General features: G+C 46.9%; 1 protein-coding gene across 2 annotated transcripts in view; it reads left to right on the top strand.

The window, feature by feature from the left end:
• Positions 1–9,256: 9,256 nt before the first annotated feature.
• Positions 9,257–19,332, top strand: part of METAP1 (methionyl aminopeptidase 1) — a 38,749-nt gene continuing 28,673 nt past the window's right edge. The window contains exons 1-6 of one of the 2 annotated variants that reach the window (XM_044302326.1): positions 9,257–9,506; positions 12,780–12,831; positions 13,815–13,927; positions 15,037–15,097; positions 15,194–15,285; positions 18,320–18,403. In XM_044302326.1, the coding sequence (XP_044158261.1) occupies positions 9,393–9,506; positions 12,780–12,831; positions 13,815–13,927; positions 15,037–15,097; positions 15,194–15,285; positions 18,320–18,403 (516 nt within the window). In that variant the 5' untranslated portion in view covers positions 9,257–9,392. The remainder of the gene's footprint in view (positions 9,507–12,779; positions 12,832–13,814; positions 13,928–15,036; positions 15,098–15,193; positions 15,286–18,319; positions 18,404–19,332) is intronic. The other variant, XM_044302335.1, reaches the window with a different exon arrangement.

Here is a 19,332-nt window from a genome sequence, read left to right on the forward strand (position 1 = left end):
AGATAAATGGGAGATAACGAAGGGAAGGAGGGGTGCTGACAGTCTTTTGAAACAAGTTACACAACATAACATAATTACACATATCCAACACCAGTACACATTTAACTCAAACTGATGACCAACAGTCACCCTGTTCAGTTCCGTTTGCCGAGATAGTCCATGGTCATTGGCCTTGGGTTTCCAGAGCCTGTGTTGAATTGGGAAATTGGATGTCTTTAGGGCCAGGCTCCACCGCAACATCTATCCCTGGGACCCGGATCCCCGGTTCAACCAAACAAGGGGGGGTCTCCAAATTCCTAGGCCCGCAGTTGCTAGGAAGGAGGCTGGCCATCAGCTCCCTCCAGGAGCCCAGGTCACGGTGGGTTCCGTGACATATACAGTGCTGCCCATAATTATTCATACCCCTGGCAAATTTTAACTTAAAGTTACTTTTATTCAACCAGCAAGTAATTTTTTGACGGGAAATGACATAGGTGTCTCCCAAAAGATAATAAGACGATGTACAAGAGGCATTATTGTGGAAAAATAAATTTCTCAGCATTTATTTACATTTGAGCAAAAAGTGTCCAGTCCAAAATTATTCATACCCTTCTCAATAATCAATATAAAAGCCTTTATTGGCTATTACAGCAATCAAACGCTTCCTATAATTGCAGACCAGCTATTTGCATGTCTCCACAGGTCATTTTTCCCATTCATCTTTAGCAATGAGCTCCAAATCTTTCAGGTTGGAGGGTCTTCTCGCCATCACCCTGATCTTTAGCTCCCTCCACAGATTCTCAATTGGATTCAAGTCTGGACTCTGGCTGGGCCACTCCAAAATGTTAATGTTGTTGTCTGCTAACCATTTCTTCACCTCTTTTGCTGTATGTTTTGCGTCATTGTCATGCTAAAATGTCCACTGATGCCCAAGGCCAAGTTTCTCTGCAGACTGCCTGATGTTGTCGTTGAGAATCCTCATGTATTGCTCTTTTTTCATGGTGCCGATTACTGTGATTAGGTTCCCTGGTCCATTGGCTGAAAACACCCCCAAAGCATTAGGTTCCCACAACCATATTTGACAGTGGGGATGGTGTTCTTTGGGTTGAAGGCTTCCCCTTTTTTACACCAAATGAAGGAAACATCATTGTGACCAAACAGTTTAATTTTTGTTTCATCTGACCATAACACAGAAGACCAGAAGTCTTCTTCTTTGTCTTCTCTGTCCAGATGAGCTTTTGCAAAGGTCAAAAAATTACTTGCTGGTTGAATAAAAGTAACTTTAAGTCAAAATTTGCCTGGGGTATGAATAATTATGGGCAGCACTGTATATTTCAACAATTAGTTAAATGAATTAATAATTCAATAAGAGGTTTAATAAATTAATGAAAAAAAGATAAATAAACTCATCGATTGAAAAAAAATATAGAAATTGTTCGCCAAAAAAAGGAAAGAAATTCAACAATTGAGAAATATATAAAGTCATCAATAAATAAATCTATCAATAAATGCAGCCATAAATAAATACATAAATTAATCAATAAATACATAAATAATTCATCAATACAGAAATGCATAAATAAAGTTATAAATATATTAAAAATGAATCCATAAATAAATATATAAATTAATAATTTATCAAGAAATATATACAGAAATTAAAAAACAACAACATTTAGGAGGGAAAGCCAAGGAGAGGGATTGACAAGGTACCCTTCATCGCCGGGAACCGACGGCGGGGGATAAGAAGTCGGTGCAGATCCAGGAATCGTTCATTTTGATAAATGTCAGTCTGTCCGCAGAGTCAATGGGCAGACGGATCGCTTGTCGGTGACCACACCACCTGCCGCGCTGAATGTCCACTCAGACAGTACGCTGGAGGGGGGGCAAGACAGTACTTCCAACGCATACTGAGCAAGCTCACGGCAGCTGTCCAGCCTGGCAACCCAGTACTCCACGGGGTCATCGGTGCTCATGCTAGATGGAACCCATGTAGTCTGCACCCTTGCAGGCCATTCGCTGGTGATGACTGCTGCTGCTGGACGCGCAGACTGGTAGAACAACCTCAGCTCACCCATAAGATCACCTACTTTGCTTGATCTGCTTGGGCCAGCCACCTGCTGGGTGAGATGGGTGGGGAGAACTGGAGCGTGAGGCTGAGGGTTTGCCTGCTCCAGCCAGAGTATCAGACAGGCCCGCAGGTTATTCATACGGGCATCCCTCTGGCTAGCTGGGATAAACTGCTCCTGTTTCCCCTTGCAGCGAGGGTCTAAGAGGGTGGCGAACCAAAAATCATCCCTCTCCTTAATTTTTTTGATCCGGGGGTCCCTCCTGAGACATCGCAGCATGTGAGCAGCCATGGGGAAGAGGACAGCCCGCTATGACTCTTCTTGGCTGCCCGGGACCATGACATCTTGGTCCTCCTGCTGCTGCTACCTGTGGGAGCCGCCCCTCCCCCAGACTAACGGTGTCCCCAGCACCGGCTCTCCCTCCTCACCAGGGCCAGACTCCTGGACGTCAGCAAACTCCTCAACAAATTCTTCCTCCTCCTCATCCTGGTCTTGGTGGAGCATTGTTGCCTCTTCTTGCTTCACCAAGGCACTCGCCCCAGCATTGAGCAGGCGATCTAGTGTCCTGCCCAGCAGGAACACTATGGGGAGCATGTCATTGAGGCCGACGTGCTCCCTGCTAACCATCTTGGCTGCCTGCTTCAATGGGGCCAACACGTGGCAGACCTGGTGTATCTGCCCCCACTCCGCATTGGTGATATAGGGGAGTGGGTGTGATGGCCCAGAAGTGCCTTGGTCCAGCATGTATTCTTTCACCGCCCATCGTGGCTCCCACAACCTCTCCAGCATGTGGAGGGTGGAGTTCCACCGCGTCATGCTGTCAACAATCAGAATGTGAGGTGGCAGGCTGTTGTCCTGCTGCAGTTTGGACAGGGACATGGTGGCGGTTGCAAGTGGCTGGCAATCCTACATACACATTGCACGATGTCGCTTAACCTTGGGTATGTGTGTAGGAACTTCTGTACCACAAGGTTTAGGACATGTGCAATGCAGGGCACGTGTGTTAGACTGCCAGTATTGAGGGTGGCAAGGAGGTTGCTGCCATTGTCACAGACAAACCATACCTGCCTGGAGCCTACGGTGTGTCAGCCACTTATGGACCTGAGCTTGGAGGGCGGCCAGAACATCAGATACAGTGTGTCTCCGTTCCCCTAAGCTCAAAAGCTTGAGCATGGCCTGGCAGCGGACATGCCCCACACTTGTGTAGCTACGGGGACACTTGCTGGGTGACTCAAAAGCGGTGGAGACAGTGGCTTGATGGATGGCGAGTAGCAGTTCTCCCCCAGAAACCCTGGGGCGGCACCACAAACTGAAATGCCGCCATATCTGATAATCCCTCCCCGGCACTTCGGAGAAACACCCAATGGGCTGTAAAACGGATGTATCGTCCCTGCCCATGTCTGCTGGTCCAGGCATTCATTGTCAGATGCACCCTGTCGCTGACAGTGTGATCCAGCGACAGGGATAAATTCGGCACAATGTGCTGGTGTAGGGCAGGGACTCCTGTCCTGGCAAAGAAATGGCGGCTGGGGACACGCCATCTGGGTTAGGCCTGCTCCAACATCTGCCAGAATGGACTGCAGTCCACAATATTGAAGGGCAGCAGATGCTGGGCGATAACCCTTGCCAGGAGCCCATTGAGTGAATGCACGCGTCGGTCCCCGGGGCGTAGGGCGCGGTGCGTTTAAATGTGTCGTTAGTGGAGGCAATAGAGGAGGGTGCAGAGGAGGCAGAGGTCTGGCTGCCCGGTATAGGTTCCTCTAGGAGAGGGAGTGGGAATTTGTTGTTGGAAGTGGGTGGGGTGGCTGCAGGACAGTGGCAGGAGCTGGTGTCCCCTGCGCACTGCTGCTGGCGCTGCTGAGACCACCCTGCATCTGTTCCCACTCCCGCCGGTGGTTGACTCTATGGTGCTGTGTAAGGGCAGTGGTACCCAGCCAAGCAACAGACCTCCCTCTCCTCACCCTGGCATGCCATAGCTGACAGATGGCAATTGTCATATCGTCTGCTGCCAGGGTGAAGTAAGCCCAAACAGGCGACTTACACACTGACTTCCTGTCAGATGGGGTGGTGCTGGCTTGCGCCTGTTCGGGATCGGTGTGCAAAGGCGGAAGTGGCACCTGCTGCCTCCTGCTGCCATTACCTGCCACTGGGCTCCCTGGTGACCTGGTGTACCGTTTGCCTCGGGTGCCTACCTTCCGCCTCAGTAGAGATGGCCTTGCGGTTCGCCCGGCGGTCGTTTAGCGGCGAACTTTGTGTGTTCGCGATTCGCTGAACATGCAAACATGGAGAAATTTGCGCCTGCCATATTATTTTACATTATGAAGAACTTTGACCCATGACACATCCATCAGGTGGTACAGGACAGCCAATTGAGACATTTCAGCACATGGACATACCCCCTACCTTATAAATAAACCTGATCTGGCTGCCATTTTACATTCAGTGTTTTGCCAGTGTAGGGAGAAGTTGCTGTGTGGAGCACGGACAGGCTGTTAGGGACACCAAATGCTAGCTAATAGGGCCACAAAAGTCATTTTAAGGACTAGTATAGGTGTGCTATCTATATGTGTGATACACAGAGGGGTGCGATATACTTATACTTTTATAATGAGTCAAAAACACATAGATTTATATAGTGATCACCTAGAAGTTAGGGGCTTACTAGGGCCATTTTTATATAGGGTAAGGTTCCGGACGGAGTCGCTCTTATCAGGGCGGGTGGTCTGTGGTTAGGCTATCAGGGCCAGAATAGCACCCCCCTGTAAGGCAATATCAGGGACAGTTCTTTGCCCACTTTGTTCTTTAATACCACATCATCATCTAGCCCAGGGATAGATGTTTATTTCTTTCCCTTCGGGATTCATCGATGTGCACTGGAACCCCCCGGATTGTGGTAGGACATATGGTTTCTGATTTGGTGCCGTCGAGCACTTGTTATTGCCTACCACATCTATGATTTTTGCTTAAAAGGGGTTCTGCACTTTGTTTTAACTGATGATCTATCCTCTGGATAGATCATCAGCATCTGATCGGCGGGGGTCCGACACCCGGGACCCCCGTCGTTCAGCTGTTTGAGAAGGCAGCAGCGCTCCAGCAGCGCCACGGCCTTCTCGCTGTTTACAGCTGGCCCAGTGACGTCATGACTAGTATCAACTAGCGTGGGCGGGGCTAAGCTCTGTTCACTTGAATGGAGCTTAGCCCCGCCCACGCTAGTTGATACTTGTCATGACGTCACTGGGCCAGCGGTAAACAGTGAGAAGGCCGCGCCGCTGCTGGAGCGCTGCTGTCTTCTCAAACAGCTGATCGGCCGGGGGTCCCGGGTGTCGGACCCCCGCCGATCAGATGCTGATGATCTATCCAGAGAATAGATCATCAGTTAAAACAAAGTGCAGAACCCCTTTACCTTTAATAATTTACCGTATTTTTTGCTTTATAAGACGCACCTGATGATAAGACGCACCTAGTTTTCAGAGGAGGAAAATGGAGAAAAAAATTATTTGAACAAAAAAATATGGGTGGATTCCTATGGATGTGGGGGGGTTATAGTCATATTTAAAATAAACACTGTTCTGTAATAGTCATGTGTCTATATTAAATATGACTATATCCCCCCTCTATAGGAATACACCCATATTTTGCAGTACATGGGTGGATTTCTATGGATCGGGGGGGTTACAGTCATATTTAATATAGACACATGACTATTACAGAACAGTGTTTATTTTAACCACCTCCGGACCGCCTAACGCAGGATCGCATTCCGGAGGCGGCTCACTCAGGCACAGTCACGCATGATGCGTCTACACGCGCAGGCGCGCGCGTTCACAGGAACTGCAGGTAAGCGAGTGGATCTACAGCCTGCCAGCGGTGATTTTTTTAACCCCTAACAGGTATATTAGACGCTGTTTTGATAACAGCGTCTAATATACCTGCTACCTGGTCCTCTGGTGGTCCCTTTTGCTTGGATCGACCACCAGAGGACACAGGCAGCTCTGTAAAGTAGCACCAGACACCGCACTACACTACACCCCCCGTCACTTATTAACCCCTTATTAACCCCTGATCACCCCATATAGACTGCCTGATAACCCCCCTGTCATTGATCACCCCCCTATCATTGATCACCCCCCTGTAAGGCTCCATTCAGAGGTCCGTATGTGTTTTGCGGATCCATGGATCGGATCTGCAAAACACATACGGACGTCTGAATGGAGCCTTACAGGGGGGGTGATCACCCCATATAGACTCCCTGATCACCCCCTGTCATTGATCACCCCCCTGTAAGGCTCCATTCAGAGGTCCGTATGTGTTTTACGGATCCGATCCATGGATCCGTAAAACACATACGGACGTCTGAATGGAGCATTACAGGGGGGTGATCAATGACAGGGGGGAGATCAGGGAGTCTATATGGGGTGATCACCCCCCTGTCATTGATCACCCCCCTGTAAGGCTCCATTCAGATGTCCGTATGTGTTTTGCGGATCCGTGGATCCGCAAAACACGGACACCGCGGATCTGCAAAACACATACGGACGTCTGAATGGAGCCTTACAGGGGGGTGATCAATGACTGGGTGGTGATCACCCCCCTGTCATTGATCACCCCTCTGTAAGGCTCCATTCAGATATTTTTTGGGCACAAGTTAGCGGAAATTGTTTTTTTTTACAAAGTCTCATATTCCACTAATTTGTGACAAAAAATAAAATCTCACATGAACTCACCATACCCCTCACGGAATCCAAATGCGTACATTTTTTAGACATTTATATTCCAGACTTCTTCTCACGCTTTAGGGCCCCTAAAATGCCAGGGCAGTATAAATACCCCACATGTGACCCCATTTCGGAAAGAAGACACCCCAAGGTATTCGCTTTGGGGCATATTGAGTCCATGAAAGATTGAACTTTTTGTCCCAAGTTAGCGGAAAGGGAGACTTTGTGAGAAAAAAACTAAAAAATAATCAATTTCCGCTAACTTGTGCCAAAAAAAAAAATCTTCTATGAACTCGCCATGCCCCTCATTGAATACCTTGGGGTGTCTTCTTTCCAAAATGGGGTCACATGTGGGGTATTTATACTGCCCTGGCATTTTAGGGGCTCTAAAGCGTGAGAAGAAGTCTGGGATCCAAATGTTTAAAAATGCCCTCCTAAAAGGAATTTGGGCCCCTTTGCGCATCTAGGCTGCAAAAAAGTGTCACACATGTGGTATCGCCGTACTCAGGAGAAGTTGGGCAATGTGTTTTGGGGTGTATTTTTACATATACCCATGCTGGGTGAGAGAAATATCTCTCTAAAATGACAACATTGTATAAAAAAATTTGAAAAGTTGACTTTTAGAGAGATATTTATCTCACCCAGCATGGGCATATGTAAAAATACACCCCAAAACATGTTGCCCTACTTCTTCTGAGTACGGCGATACCACATGTGTGACACTTTTTTGCAGCCTAGGTGGGCAAAGGGGCCCACATTCTAAAGAGCACCTTTAGGATTTCACAGGGCATTTTTAACACATTTTGAATTCAAACTACTTCTCACGCATTAGGGCCCCTAAAATGCCAGGGCAGTATAACTACCTCACAAGTGACCCCATTTTGGAAAGAAGACACCAGCCTGCAGAGATGCCGCCAGCCTGCAGACAGTTACGGTACCGGTCCGGACACTCCAGGACCAGCTCACATGGAGGAGATCGGGAGCAGCACTTGGTCATCAGTGAAACCGCAGCCTGCTGCTTAGTGCCACAATCACTGAAGGGTACCGTGAGTGCTGCCCGCCTGTTCTCCCGTTCGTCCTCCCGCCCATTCTCCCATTGTTTTATGACAGCTCAGGAGCAGTTAGTGAGAGCTCCTGAGCTGCATTAAGTTACACATTTGGGCCACATTTGTTTTATAAGACGCACTAACTTTTCCCCTCCACTTTGGAGGGGGAAAAAGTGCGTCTTATAAAGCAGAAAATACAGTCATTTATTTTCATTTTGAGGGATATATTTTCCATTCACACGTCCTCAAAATGGGTCCGCATCCGTTCCGCAATTTTATTTTTAGGGCGATTGTCTTAGGGGATCATTTTTTGCAGGATGAGGTTACGGTTAGATTGGTACTATTTTGGGGGGCATATGCCTTTTTGATCGCATGGTGTTGCACTTTTAATGAAAAAAATGTTTTTTTAGCAGGTTTTTTTTTTGACAGTGTTCACCTCAGGGGGTTAGGTTATGTGATATTTTTAAAGAGCCGGTTGATATGGACACGGTGATACCTAATATGTCAACTTATTTTTTTTTTCTTGCCTAGTTTACATTTTTTTTTTTTACTTTATTTTGGGAAAAAGACACTTTTTTTTTTTTACTTGATACTTTTGTATTGTAATGCATTGGCTGTAAGTGTATTACTAGTGTAATACAGGGGGCTGGACCTCATAGGCCCTCCCGGAAGGCAGCTACCTTCCCTGCCATCGGGTCCCCCGTCACAGCAGCGCAAAGACTCAATGGCGGCTTCCTCCCTGCACTGACATCGCACGTGCCGCGATCAGCGCTGGCCATGGCCGTGCAGGGGTTAATGCGCCGGCAACGGTGACTTCATTGATGTCAGTGCATACAGCAGGGGTCCAGCTATCAGTGACTGCCGGACCCCTGCCATGGATCGGATGGGCGCAGCTCCTGCACCCGCCCGATCAGCGCGCTGTACATGTACATTGGTTGCTATGACGCCGTGCGCTTCCTGCTGCCGCTGCAGTACAGTGATGCACTGGTGTAGATCATACCAGTGTATTATTGTACTGCGGCAGCAGCAGGAAGCGCACGGCGTCATAGCAACCAATGAGTGCGCTCCTGCACGCAGAAGAAATCCAGGTCGGTATCACACGGTCCGTGTTTCACGGACATGTGCATGAGGCTTTACCCAGTGACTGTAACACATTTTATGCAATTACAGAAGTGTTCACCTCTAGGTGCTGGTTTGAAAACAGTAGAATATTATTCATGGCACAATCCATTTAAAAAAAAATAACCTCTAAACATTTCCCACCATAAACCCCAACCACTTATAAGCCACGCCCACGACGCCCTAACCTTTCCAGTTGTACCAGAGCAGCAGAAGGCCTGGGGGAAATGTCTGGCCTGTTAGCCACGCCCACCACGCAGCACGAGCCCGGCTACCTGCAGCCGCCCACGCAGCCCCGCCCCCTGCGCTGCCGCCTATCGGAGGAGGCCTGTGGGAGCTGTTCCCTTTCCTGTTGTCGCCGCACGTCACTCCCTGCTCTTTCCCCAGACAGGCCGGTCACAGCGCCGCCACACGCCTTCCTCTCGTCTCCTCCCCGCCGTCCTGTGGGTGCTGCCCGGTGAAGCATGGCGGCGGTGGAGAGAAGAGTGTGTGAGACGGAGCACTGCACCAGCGAGGCCAAGCTGCAATGCCCGACCTGCCTCAAGCTGGGCATCCACGGCTCGTACTTCTGCTCGCAGGTACCGCTCATCCACTGGGGCCTATGTCATCTTGTCCTGTGTGATGAATGGGTGTAGTGCCAGGCTCTCCCATGTGCCCTGGTGTTGTGGGCAGAAGCACATGTCAGGTCTATAATGTATTACCGGGTAGTGGCCCAGTGGGAATGCGGTTCTGCATTCACTTGTTGAGGATTTGGGTGTTTGGTGCAGAGGTCATCGGATCAGCTGTAAGCATCCAGTGTATGGTGGGAAGGGGTTATTGGAACCTCATTCACACTGCAGATGGCAGGGACATGTTTTTTGAAATCGTCACATGTGATACGTAGCATGGAGATCCAGCCAAACTGCTGAGAATCGGCCTGGCACCCACCAGCATGTGCCAGGATTCTGGCCGGATCCTTGCTGGACCCCCTTATAGCGGGGCCGGTGGCATTGGAGGATTCTGGCAGATGATGGATCTGCGACACATCCAGAAATCTGACCCGTGTGAACATACCCTGTATATGTTGGGTGAGTGTAGAAATCAGTGCCCAACTCCCGAAAAAAATCCCTGGCACACAGTTCTTTTTATTACTAGTCCCTTTGGCTTGTCAGCCTGTAAAAGGTAGGCAGGATTGCCTGCACTGCTACACTACAGCGGCCGGTGGAGCAGCACTCGCCTATTTTCTTCCATAGAGATGAGTGAAGCAGAAGGGCACATGCTACACCCAGGCATGGGATTTGGCCGGTTCTTCAGATCCGGTTGTTAAAATTACTGTGTTACCGGCTGAATCCAGATCCGGTGCAGCGGGAGATGAGCGCTTGCATTGTGGAAGCGCTCATCTCCATACATTCTTCTGTATCACCGCTGGCACATGAGGGACACTAGGTGGGCATCTACTGGCACATCATGGGGGGCATCTACTGGGGACATTTTGGCACATGGGGGACACTATGGGGGCATCTTATATTGGCACATTATGGGGACACTATGGTGTTGGAGGTGGGGAAGAACACTATGGGGTTCAATTTAATCGAGTAATTCAACACCAAAAAAATCAATGCAAATTTTTTGCATCGAGGATTCGTTTGTGTCGTGTGACCACGGAGCTTGCTTTTACATACCGCTCCGTGGTCACCCGCTGCGCTGCACTTCCTGACACATCGTCAGGTCGTAGTACACGTAAGCGTGCACTATGACCCGACACTGTGATGTCAGGACGTCAGTGCAGCGAGCAGAGAAGATGGAGGAGCTGTGGAGCAGCACCCCTACAGAAGAGGGGTAAGAACTGTCACTGGGGAGCAAGCTGATGGTATTTGGCACTGGGGGGGCAAGCTGGGGGCACGGAGCTGATGGCAATGGGGGATAGTGGAGCTGATGACATTGGGGGGAACTGATGCACTTGGGCTGATCGCATATGTAGTGTATACATCGTGTATCTACTTACAGTACAGACCAAAAGTTTGGACACCTTCTCATTCAAAAAGTTTTCTTTATTTTCATGACTATGAAAATTGTCGATTCACATTGAAGGCATCAAAACTATGAATTAACAACACGTGGAATTATATACCTAACAAAAAAGTGTGAAACAACTGAAAATATGTCATATTCTAGGTTCTTCAAAGTAGCCACCTTTTGCTTTGATTACTGCTTTGCACACTCTTGGCAGTCTCTTGATGAGCTTCAAGAGGTAGTCACCTGAAATGGTCTTCCAACAGTCTTGAAGGAGTTCCCAGAGATGTTTAGCACTTGTTGGCCCTTTTGCCTTCACTCTGCGGTCCAGCTCACCCCAAACCATCTCGATTGGGTTCAGGTCCGGTGACTGTGGAGGCCAGGTCATCTGGCGCAGCACCCCATCACTCTCCTTCATGGTCAAATAGCCCTTACACAGCCTGGAGGTGTGTTTGGGGTCATTGTCCTGTTGAAAAATAAATGATGGTCCAACTAAACGCAAACCGGATGGAATAGCATGCCGCTGCAAGATGCTGTGGTAGCCATGCTGGTTCAGTATGCCTTCAATTTTGAATAAATCTCCAACAGTGTCACCAGCAAAGCACCATCGCACCTCCTCCTCCTCCATGCTTCACGGTGGGAACCAGGCATGTATAGTCCATCCGTTCACCTTTTCTGCATCGCACAAAGACACAGTGGTTGGAACCAAAGATCTCAAATTTGGACTCGTCAGACCAAAGCACAGATTTCTACTGGTCTAATGTCCATTCCTTGTGTTCTTTAGCCCAAACAAGTCTCTTCTGCTTGTTGCCTGTCCTTAGCAGCGGTTTCCTAGCAGATATTCTACCATGAAGGCCTGATTCACACAGTCTCCTCTTAACAGTTGTTCTAGAGATGTGTCTGCTGCTAGAACTCTGTGTGGCATTGACCTGGTCTCTAATCTGAGCTGCTGTTAACCTGCGATTTCTGAGGCTGGTGACTCGGATGAAGTTATCCTCCGCAGCAGAGGTGACTCTTGGTCTTCCTTTCCTGGGATGGTCCGCATGTGAGCCAGTTTCTTTGTAGCGCTTGATGGTTTTTGTGACTGCACTTGGGGACACTTTAAAAGTTTTCCCAATTTTTCGGACTGACCTTCATTTCTTAAAGTAATGATGGCCACTCGTTTTTCTTTACTTTTTTCTTGCCATAATACAAATTCCAGCAGTCTATTCAGTAGGACTATCGGCTGTGTATCCACCTGACTTCTCCACAACGCAACTGATGGTCCCAACCCCATTTATAAGGCAAGAAATCCCACTAATTAAACCTGACAGGGCACACCTGTGAAGTGAAAACCATTTCAGGTGACTACCTCTTGAAGCTCAACAAGAGAATGCCAAGAGTGTGCAAAGCAGTAATCAAAGCAAAAGGTGGCTACTTTGAAGAACCTAGAATATGACATATTTTCAGTTGTTTCACACTTTTTTTGTTATGTATATAATTCCACATGTGTTAATTCATAGTTTTGATGCCTTTAGTATGAATCTACAACTTTCATAGTCATGAAAATAAATAAAACTCTTGTCCCGGAACAGGAAAACTAAATAGTAAACCTAGAAGTTAGCCTAGCCCTTTTTATTCTCTTTGGCCACAGGGTTTCGTCCACAGTATAGTCCCTACATGTGGCTAGTACCTACATATTTGTGTTGTCTATGGAAGTTGTAGTGTCTGGCTGGGAAACACTATTGGTGGATGATGGCAAACATCCTTTATACCCCTTCCCGCATGTACAGAAGGTAATTCCTGCACTTTGAGCTCAATGTCCTACCGCCAGGGTGGCTGTGCCTCATTCACATGTCTTGTACTGTGCTTTCTCTTAGGAATGTTTCAGGGGAAGCTGGGCATCGCACAAGATGCTGCACAAGAAAGCAAGTAAGCAATTGTTCTTCTTCTGGAGCTGCTGTGTAATGTTTATTTTAGACTATATAGTAGATCTGAGCTTTCAAAGTCCAGTGTGAAATTTTGCTTTAGGAGCAAGGATCTGTCAGCTGAAATAAGATGCAGGAGATTATATAGTTTTGGCCAGTGCAGCAGATAATACAGAGAGTGACCACTGTTATGTGCAGCACTAAAGACTTTTGTCACAGTTAAAAATATTTAACAAGCAGTACGAGCTTTTGAGTCTTCCATTGGTGGTATAGGTGACGTGTACCTCCTAAAAGCCTCCAGTTGGCATACGTTGCCTATAGCCTCCCATGTTAAAAGCGTATACGGTGCAGTTTTATTTGTTGCTAGTTGCCTCCCCATGCAGTTTAAAAAAACAGCATGTGCAGCATATTTAGGATTTTAGAGCTATTGGTGGGTAGTTACAGTAGAAACTAGTTAATGCAGTTAAATGTTTAAAGAGGTCCTTTCATCTGGCAAAACATTGTGAACTAAGTGTTATGATCTGTACAGCGGCGCCCAGGGATCTCACTGCACTTACTATTATCCTTGGGCGCCGCTCCGTTCTCCTGCTATGCCCTCTGGTATGTTCGGTCACTTGGTTATAGTAGGAGGAGACTTAGGGGACTTGGGTATAGTAGGAGGACACTGCCCTTGTTCTCCTGGGCATCTTCTTCTCCCAGGCTGTAGCGCTGGCCAATCGCAGCGCAGAGCTCACAGCCTGGGACGCCCAAGAGATAAAGGGCAGTCTCCTCCTACTATAACCAAGTGACCGAACATACCGGAGGGTATAGCAGGAGAACGGAGCGTCGCCCAGGGATAATAGTAAGTGCTGTGAGATCCCTGGGCGCCACTGTACAGATCATGACACTTAGTTCACAATGTTTTGCCAGATGAAAGGTCCTCTTTAAGATCATATTTTAACATTTTTGGCAATGCATACTTTAATTGAAGACTCCCATTTCTCCTAGAAGATGAGAGAGTCAAAAGTCAAGATTCACCATGGACAATGGAAGGAGAAATCAATACCGATCCTTGGCTAGGCTATCGGTATACTGGAAAACTCAGGCCATACTATCCATTGGTACGTATGAAGTCTCTGCAGAAGAAATGTGCTGTTAGAGTTGTGCTGAAATGACTACTGCTTTCATCCTGTCTCATCAGCCATTCATTTGTGGACCTGCTGTTTTGTGGATCATTCTTGCTGTATTTGTGTCTATTGTGCTGTTGACTGTGGACGTTCCACTGAGATTTCAGTTTGGTCGATTCTCCTTGTCGGCATTGTTCCCCGAGAATTAGCAGATAGGAGGATGTCCTGGAGGAGTCACCATGGTCCATTTGTAAATAATATATTATATATTAAATTGGCCATACACATTAGATGGATGTCGGTCTAACCTGCTTCTTTGGAGGAACCACCTGGCCATCTACTATGAATATGGCTTTCCTAACTCTTTCCCCCCCTACAATAAATGTTAGGTTCAGCATGCCTGATTCTTTGGGGGAGATTGACATAAAAAAGTAGCAAAGACAATGTTTGACACTTATGACAAATCTTGGCACAAGTGGCACTTTTCCACTGCCCTTGCCACTTTCCTGAACTCCTCCAGTTTTCTGGTGCAAATGAAGACAAACGTACAGCAGCTCGGAGCTGCTGTAAGTTTCATTCTGACTCACGGACTGCCGGAGGATGCTCCTAATTCATGATAAACCTAGGGCTGTATTACACAAACAGATTATCTGGCCAATTTCTGGCCAATCAGACCAATAGTTAGTATGAATCTCCCCTTTGTTCTCACAGGAGATAAGCCACCTGCAGGGGTAACTGGCATCAGCTTATTGCAAAACTTTCTATTGAGAGCACATGGTCCGAGCATGCCTGGGAGAAAAAGCTGCCAGCCAGCAGCTTTCTAAATTGGGAGGGTGGGAGAAAGAGCTGCCAGCCAGCAGCTTTCTAAATTGGGAGGGTGGGAGAAAGAGCTGCCAGCCAGCAGCTTTCTAAAGTTTATGGCATCCTTTATTTTACTAGCATCTGCTGTTAATCTTATGTGTGTGATCTCCAGTTGCTCTGCAGGTAAATATCTCATGTCTTTGGTCAGCTTTAAAGTCCTCTGCAGCAGAACTCGCTGCCAATACTCGGAAGAAAACAAAGTTTTGTAATCTACGACGATATTGTCTGAATTTCTCTTGCAGATGCCAATGAGACCAGTACCAAGCTACATACAAAGGCCAGATTATGCAGATCACCCTTTAGGTAATGAGAAGCATTTCTACCAAATGTAACATTCCATCTTATATAGAAGTAAATTTTTGAGTTAAGAGGTAAGCAAACTGGTTATTTGTCTTTTAGGAATGTCACAATCTGAACAATCCTTGAAGGGAACCTCCCAAATTAAAGTGCTTTCTCCCGAAGAAATTGAGGGAATGCGGGTTGTATGTAAGGTAAGGTTTTCATACAGAGGGCGTGCTAAATTTAGAGACTGTCCAATGAAGACACTTTATCATCTATCCACAGGATAAGCAATAAAAACCAGATTGAGGGTGGTCTGACTGTCCCCTTTCTGAGCGCTATCTACGTCATTCCCATTGAAGTGAATGACGCTGTAGACCGACGTGCTGTACTGTGCCATTCAGGGAGTGGGCTGATGCATAACACCATAGTATAGCTGCAGCAGGAAGCTATTACTATAAATCACTGTTTCATGACTTATAAAAAGCACTCCACCTGCTTTTTTTTATTTTTTATGTTTATGTCCTGGGAGTGCCTCATTGCTAATATTCTTTATAATTGACAGTAAAGTTTACATTATCCCATCGTACATACCTCGAAATGGAATCTATGAAAACTGCAGCATTAAAAATTGTCATATCGCTGTAAAAAAAAAGCAAAACCCATTAAAAAATAGAAGAATTGTGGAGTTTTTCCTTTTTTTTTAGCTTCCCTGTACATCATATGCAATAATGTTCCATTACAAAGTACAACTTGTCCCTCAAAAATAAGGCACTTAGGAAGGAAATTTGGTGTCACGATTATTTGTCCTGCCATTGACAGCCACCATTGTCTTTGTTTGCAATGGTGTCGTTAAGAAGAAATCTGGCCCATTACAGACTGGAACTATATTGTGCCTAGCAAGAAATTCGGGTTCTGTTTGGGATCCGACGATGGTCTGATCCCAGCATCGGAGGCCTGGTGGTGAGCTATTCAATCCTGCCTTTTCTATGGAGCAACAAAATGCCCGATCTCCTGGTGTGATGATCTCAGGAGCCATCACATACGACAGTCAGTCACCCTAGTATAATGGACACTAACAGTTCAGCAATATGTGCAGGACATCCTGCAGCCACACATGGTGCCTCTCACGGCAGGGCTTCCAGCTAGCATTACACACAGAAAGGGTTTTTCCAGGAATGTCTCCACAAGATTGCAACACTTCCCTGGCTGGCCCAGTCACCAGACTTAACATCTGGGATGTCAGCTTTGGCAGCCTATGAGTGTGCAGGATCTGCAACATCTGTGGGCAAATGTTCCGCAGGGTACCATACGGGACCTGTCTTCATGTCCAACCGTATCTCATCTTGTATCCAGGCTACAGGCAGCCCAACAAGGTACTAGAGCCTCCTTTTACTTTTACAGTTTTCCCCAATTAAAGTATCCCTTTACTCTAATATTCATAATCTAAAATTGATTCACGCATAAAGTTTCATTCGATTCCAACAACTTTCTTGGTGAGCATATGAGGGGCTTCCTGGAAGACCAGGTGGTTGACCTATTGCCCACCCATAGAAGGGGAAGAAAGTCCTCCAGATAAGTAGATTAGTGATTAAAAAAAGTTTTTTAAATTTGTGGGAGAATGCCTTTTAAAGGAATACTGCAGACAATTACTTTGAAGCTACTTATACATTGCGTTTTGCTATGTATTTTGGAGGTACTGTATTTTTCGCCCTATAAGACGCACTGGGCCATAAGACGCTTCTAGGTTTTAGAGGAGGACAATAAGAAAAAAATATTTTTCATTACACCTCAGCTCAGACCCCCAATGTTAATCAGACCTTAGTGCAGACCCCAATGTAAATGACCTCCGATAAGAGCCCCATGCCTCTCATCAGCCTCCATGCCTCTCATCAGCCCCCATATCAGCCTTTATTCCTCTCATTAGCCCCCATAAGCAGCCCTTATGCCTCTCATGAGCCCCATTGTCTCAGATCAGTCCCAGCCTCATGCCAGATAAAATAAACAAACCTATTACTTCTCCTGCTCACGAACGCCGCCGCTCCTCACCTTTCTTCATCCTGCCTCCGGCTGTGCTGTGAACTGGCGCGCACAGTGTGAGGTCACAGAATGCCCTCGCGCTGTGCGTGCCAGTTCACAGCACAGCCGACTGCAGAGGACCAGGAAGCGGTGAGTACAGAGTCTTCACTGCTTCCTGGTCCTCCGGTACTAATGAGCGCTTCCATAATGGAATAGCTCCTTAGTATTCACAGAATAAGAAGCACCAACATTTTTCACCCACTTTTGGGGGGAAAAATGCATCTTATGAGGTGAAGAATACGGTATACGTTGTCAAGATTTACTGATAGCCATACAAGGACACCAGGCTCTATTGAAACACAACATATATTGGCAATTTTTTAAAATTTGTTTATGGTAGTTTATACTGGACTGATGAAGGCTAAAAGAACATAATTTTTTTTTTTTTTTTTTTTACTTAGGTAATTGGGGCCTACATTTAAAGAATGTGCTGAGGAGGTTAGAGGGGTTCTGCACTTTGTTTAAACTGATGATTTATCCTCTGGATAGATCAGCAGCATCTGATCGGCGGGGACCCCCACCTGATCACTGTTTACCGCTGGCCCAGTGACATCGTGAATAGTATTAACTGGCCTGGGCGGGGCTAAGCCAGTGATACTAGTCATGACGTCACTGGGCCAGTGGTAAACTGTAAGAATGCTGCGGTGCTGCTGGAGCACCTCTGCCTTCTCAAACAGCTGATCGGCGGGGGTCCCCGGTGTCGGAACCCCACTGATCAGAAGCTGATGATCTATCCAGAGGACCATTGCAATAAAAACCAGTTTCACACGAGCCAGTACTTTATTCGAAGACTAACCTTCAGGCTAATTTCATACAAGCTGGACTTCGCACTTAAAGTGATGGCTGCATTTTCTGGACTGAACTCTGCTCCTCTGACCGAATTCACAGCATTAAAATGACTTATGCCCAACATTGAGTCTTTTGTACTGTACTCACAGAATTCAGGGAGTACAGTACAGATGACCGTCAGCCTGGGACATGCAGCCATCACATGTAGTGTGTTTCCCAGACTGCACACGCTTGTGCGAAATTGGCCCAAAGGTTATGAAACTCTTAGAATAAGTTCAAACGATTTGTAGCTAACATAAGAATGGACCATGTTATTAACACTTTACCAATAATAGAGGGGGTTTTCACAGTCTTGATCTGTTCTTTTTCACTTTTTAGCTAGCTAGAGAAGTGCTGGATGTGGCTGCTATGATGGTGAGGGCTGGAGTCACTACTGAAGAGATAGACCATGCTGTACATTTGGTGAGCACCCTTTGTGGAATCCTTCTTTTGCCTTGCTTTTTTCTCTGAGTAGTTCTGCAGTGTCTTTGTTCTGCTAAAACATGCACCATATACCTTTTTAATGCTCCCCCTTATGGAACACGTTAACCGTACTGGATAACTCCGATCAGCCTCTTAGTTTGTGTAGCTCTAGCGGTAGTGTTGAAGAGATCGATGAAAATCCCACCTATGGAGTAATGGATATTGAAGTCCCAGTGCTTGTACTGGTGTATGTATTAAAGGGAGTCTGTCACCTACCTGACTGGTTTCAAACAGGTGACATTGTTCAGTGGGGCACAAAGATGTGACACAGATGTTACCCGTGTTTAGTTCTCCAGATGCTTCAGATCGCCCAAAAAGTCAATTTTATCATATGCTATTGAGCCGTCGCAAGTGCCCAGGGGCGGAGAGTTTTCTGAAAGTGCCCAAGTTCCCCCGCCTCACTCGCCAGCCCTGTGGCTCTGACCTCATATTTCCCTATAGGCTGTTTGCGCGTCACTGCCGGGCCAGGGCATGCGCAGTGTTCTGGCTACTGTGGGCAGAGGGACAGGGGTATGGAGTCCGCATGCACCAGTTACTGGCGTGAAATTGGCGCATGCCTCTGCTTCTCTTTCGGTGATGTCATCGGTGTAATGTGTAATATAGAGCAACCAAAAATCATATGTACCCTAAACTAGCACCAAAAAAAATCTTCCACCTTATCCCGTAGTTTCTAAAATGGGGTCACTTTTTGGGAGTTTCTACTCTGGGGGTGCATCAGGGGGGCTTCAAATGGGACATGGTGTCAAAAAAAACTGTCCAGCAAAATCTGCCTTCCAAAAACCGTATGGCATTTCTTTCCTTCTGCGCCCTGCCGTGGGCCCGTACAGCAGTTTACAACCACATATGGGGTGTTTCTGTAAACTACAGAA

This window comes from Bufo gargarizans, chromosome 1 (assembly GCF_014858855.1).
Source record: "Bufo gargarizans isolate SCDJY-AF-19 chromosome 1, ASM1485885v1, whole genome shotgun sequence".
Lineage (NCBI taxonomy): Eukaryota > Metazoa > Chordata > Amphibia > Anura > Bufonidae > Bufo > Bufo gargarizans.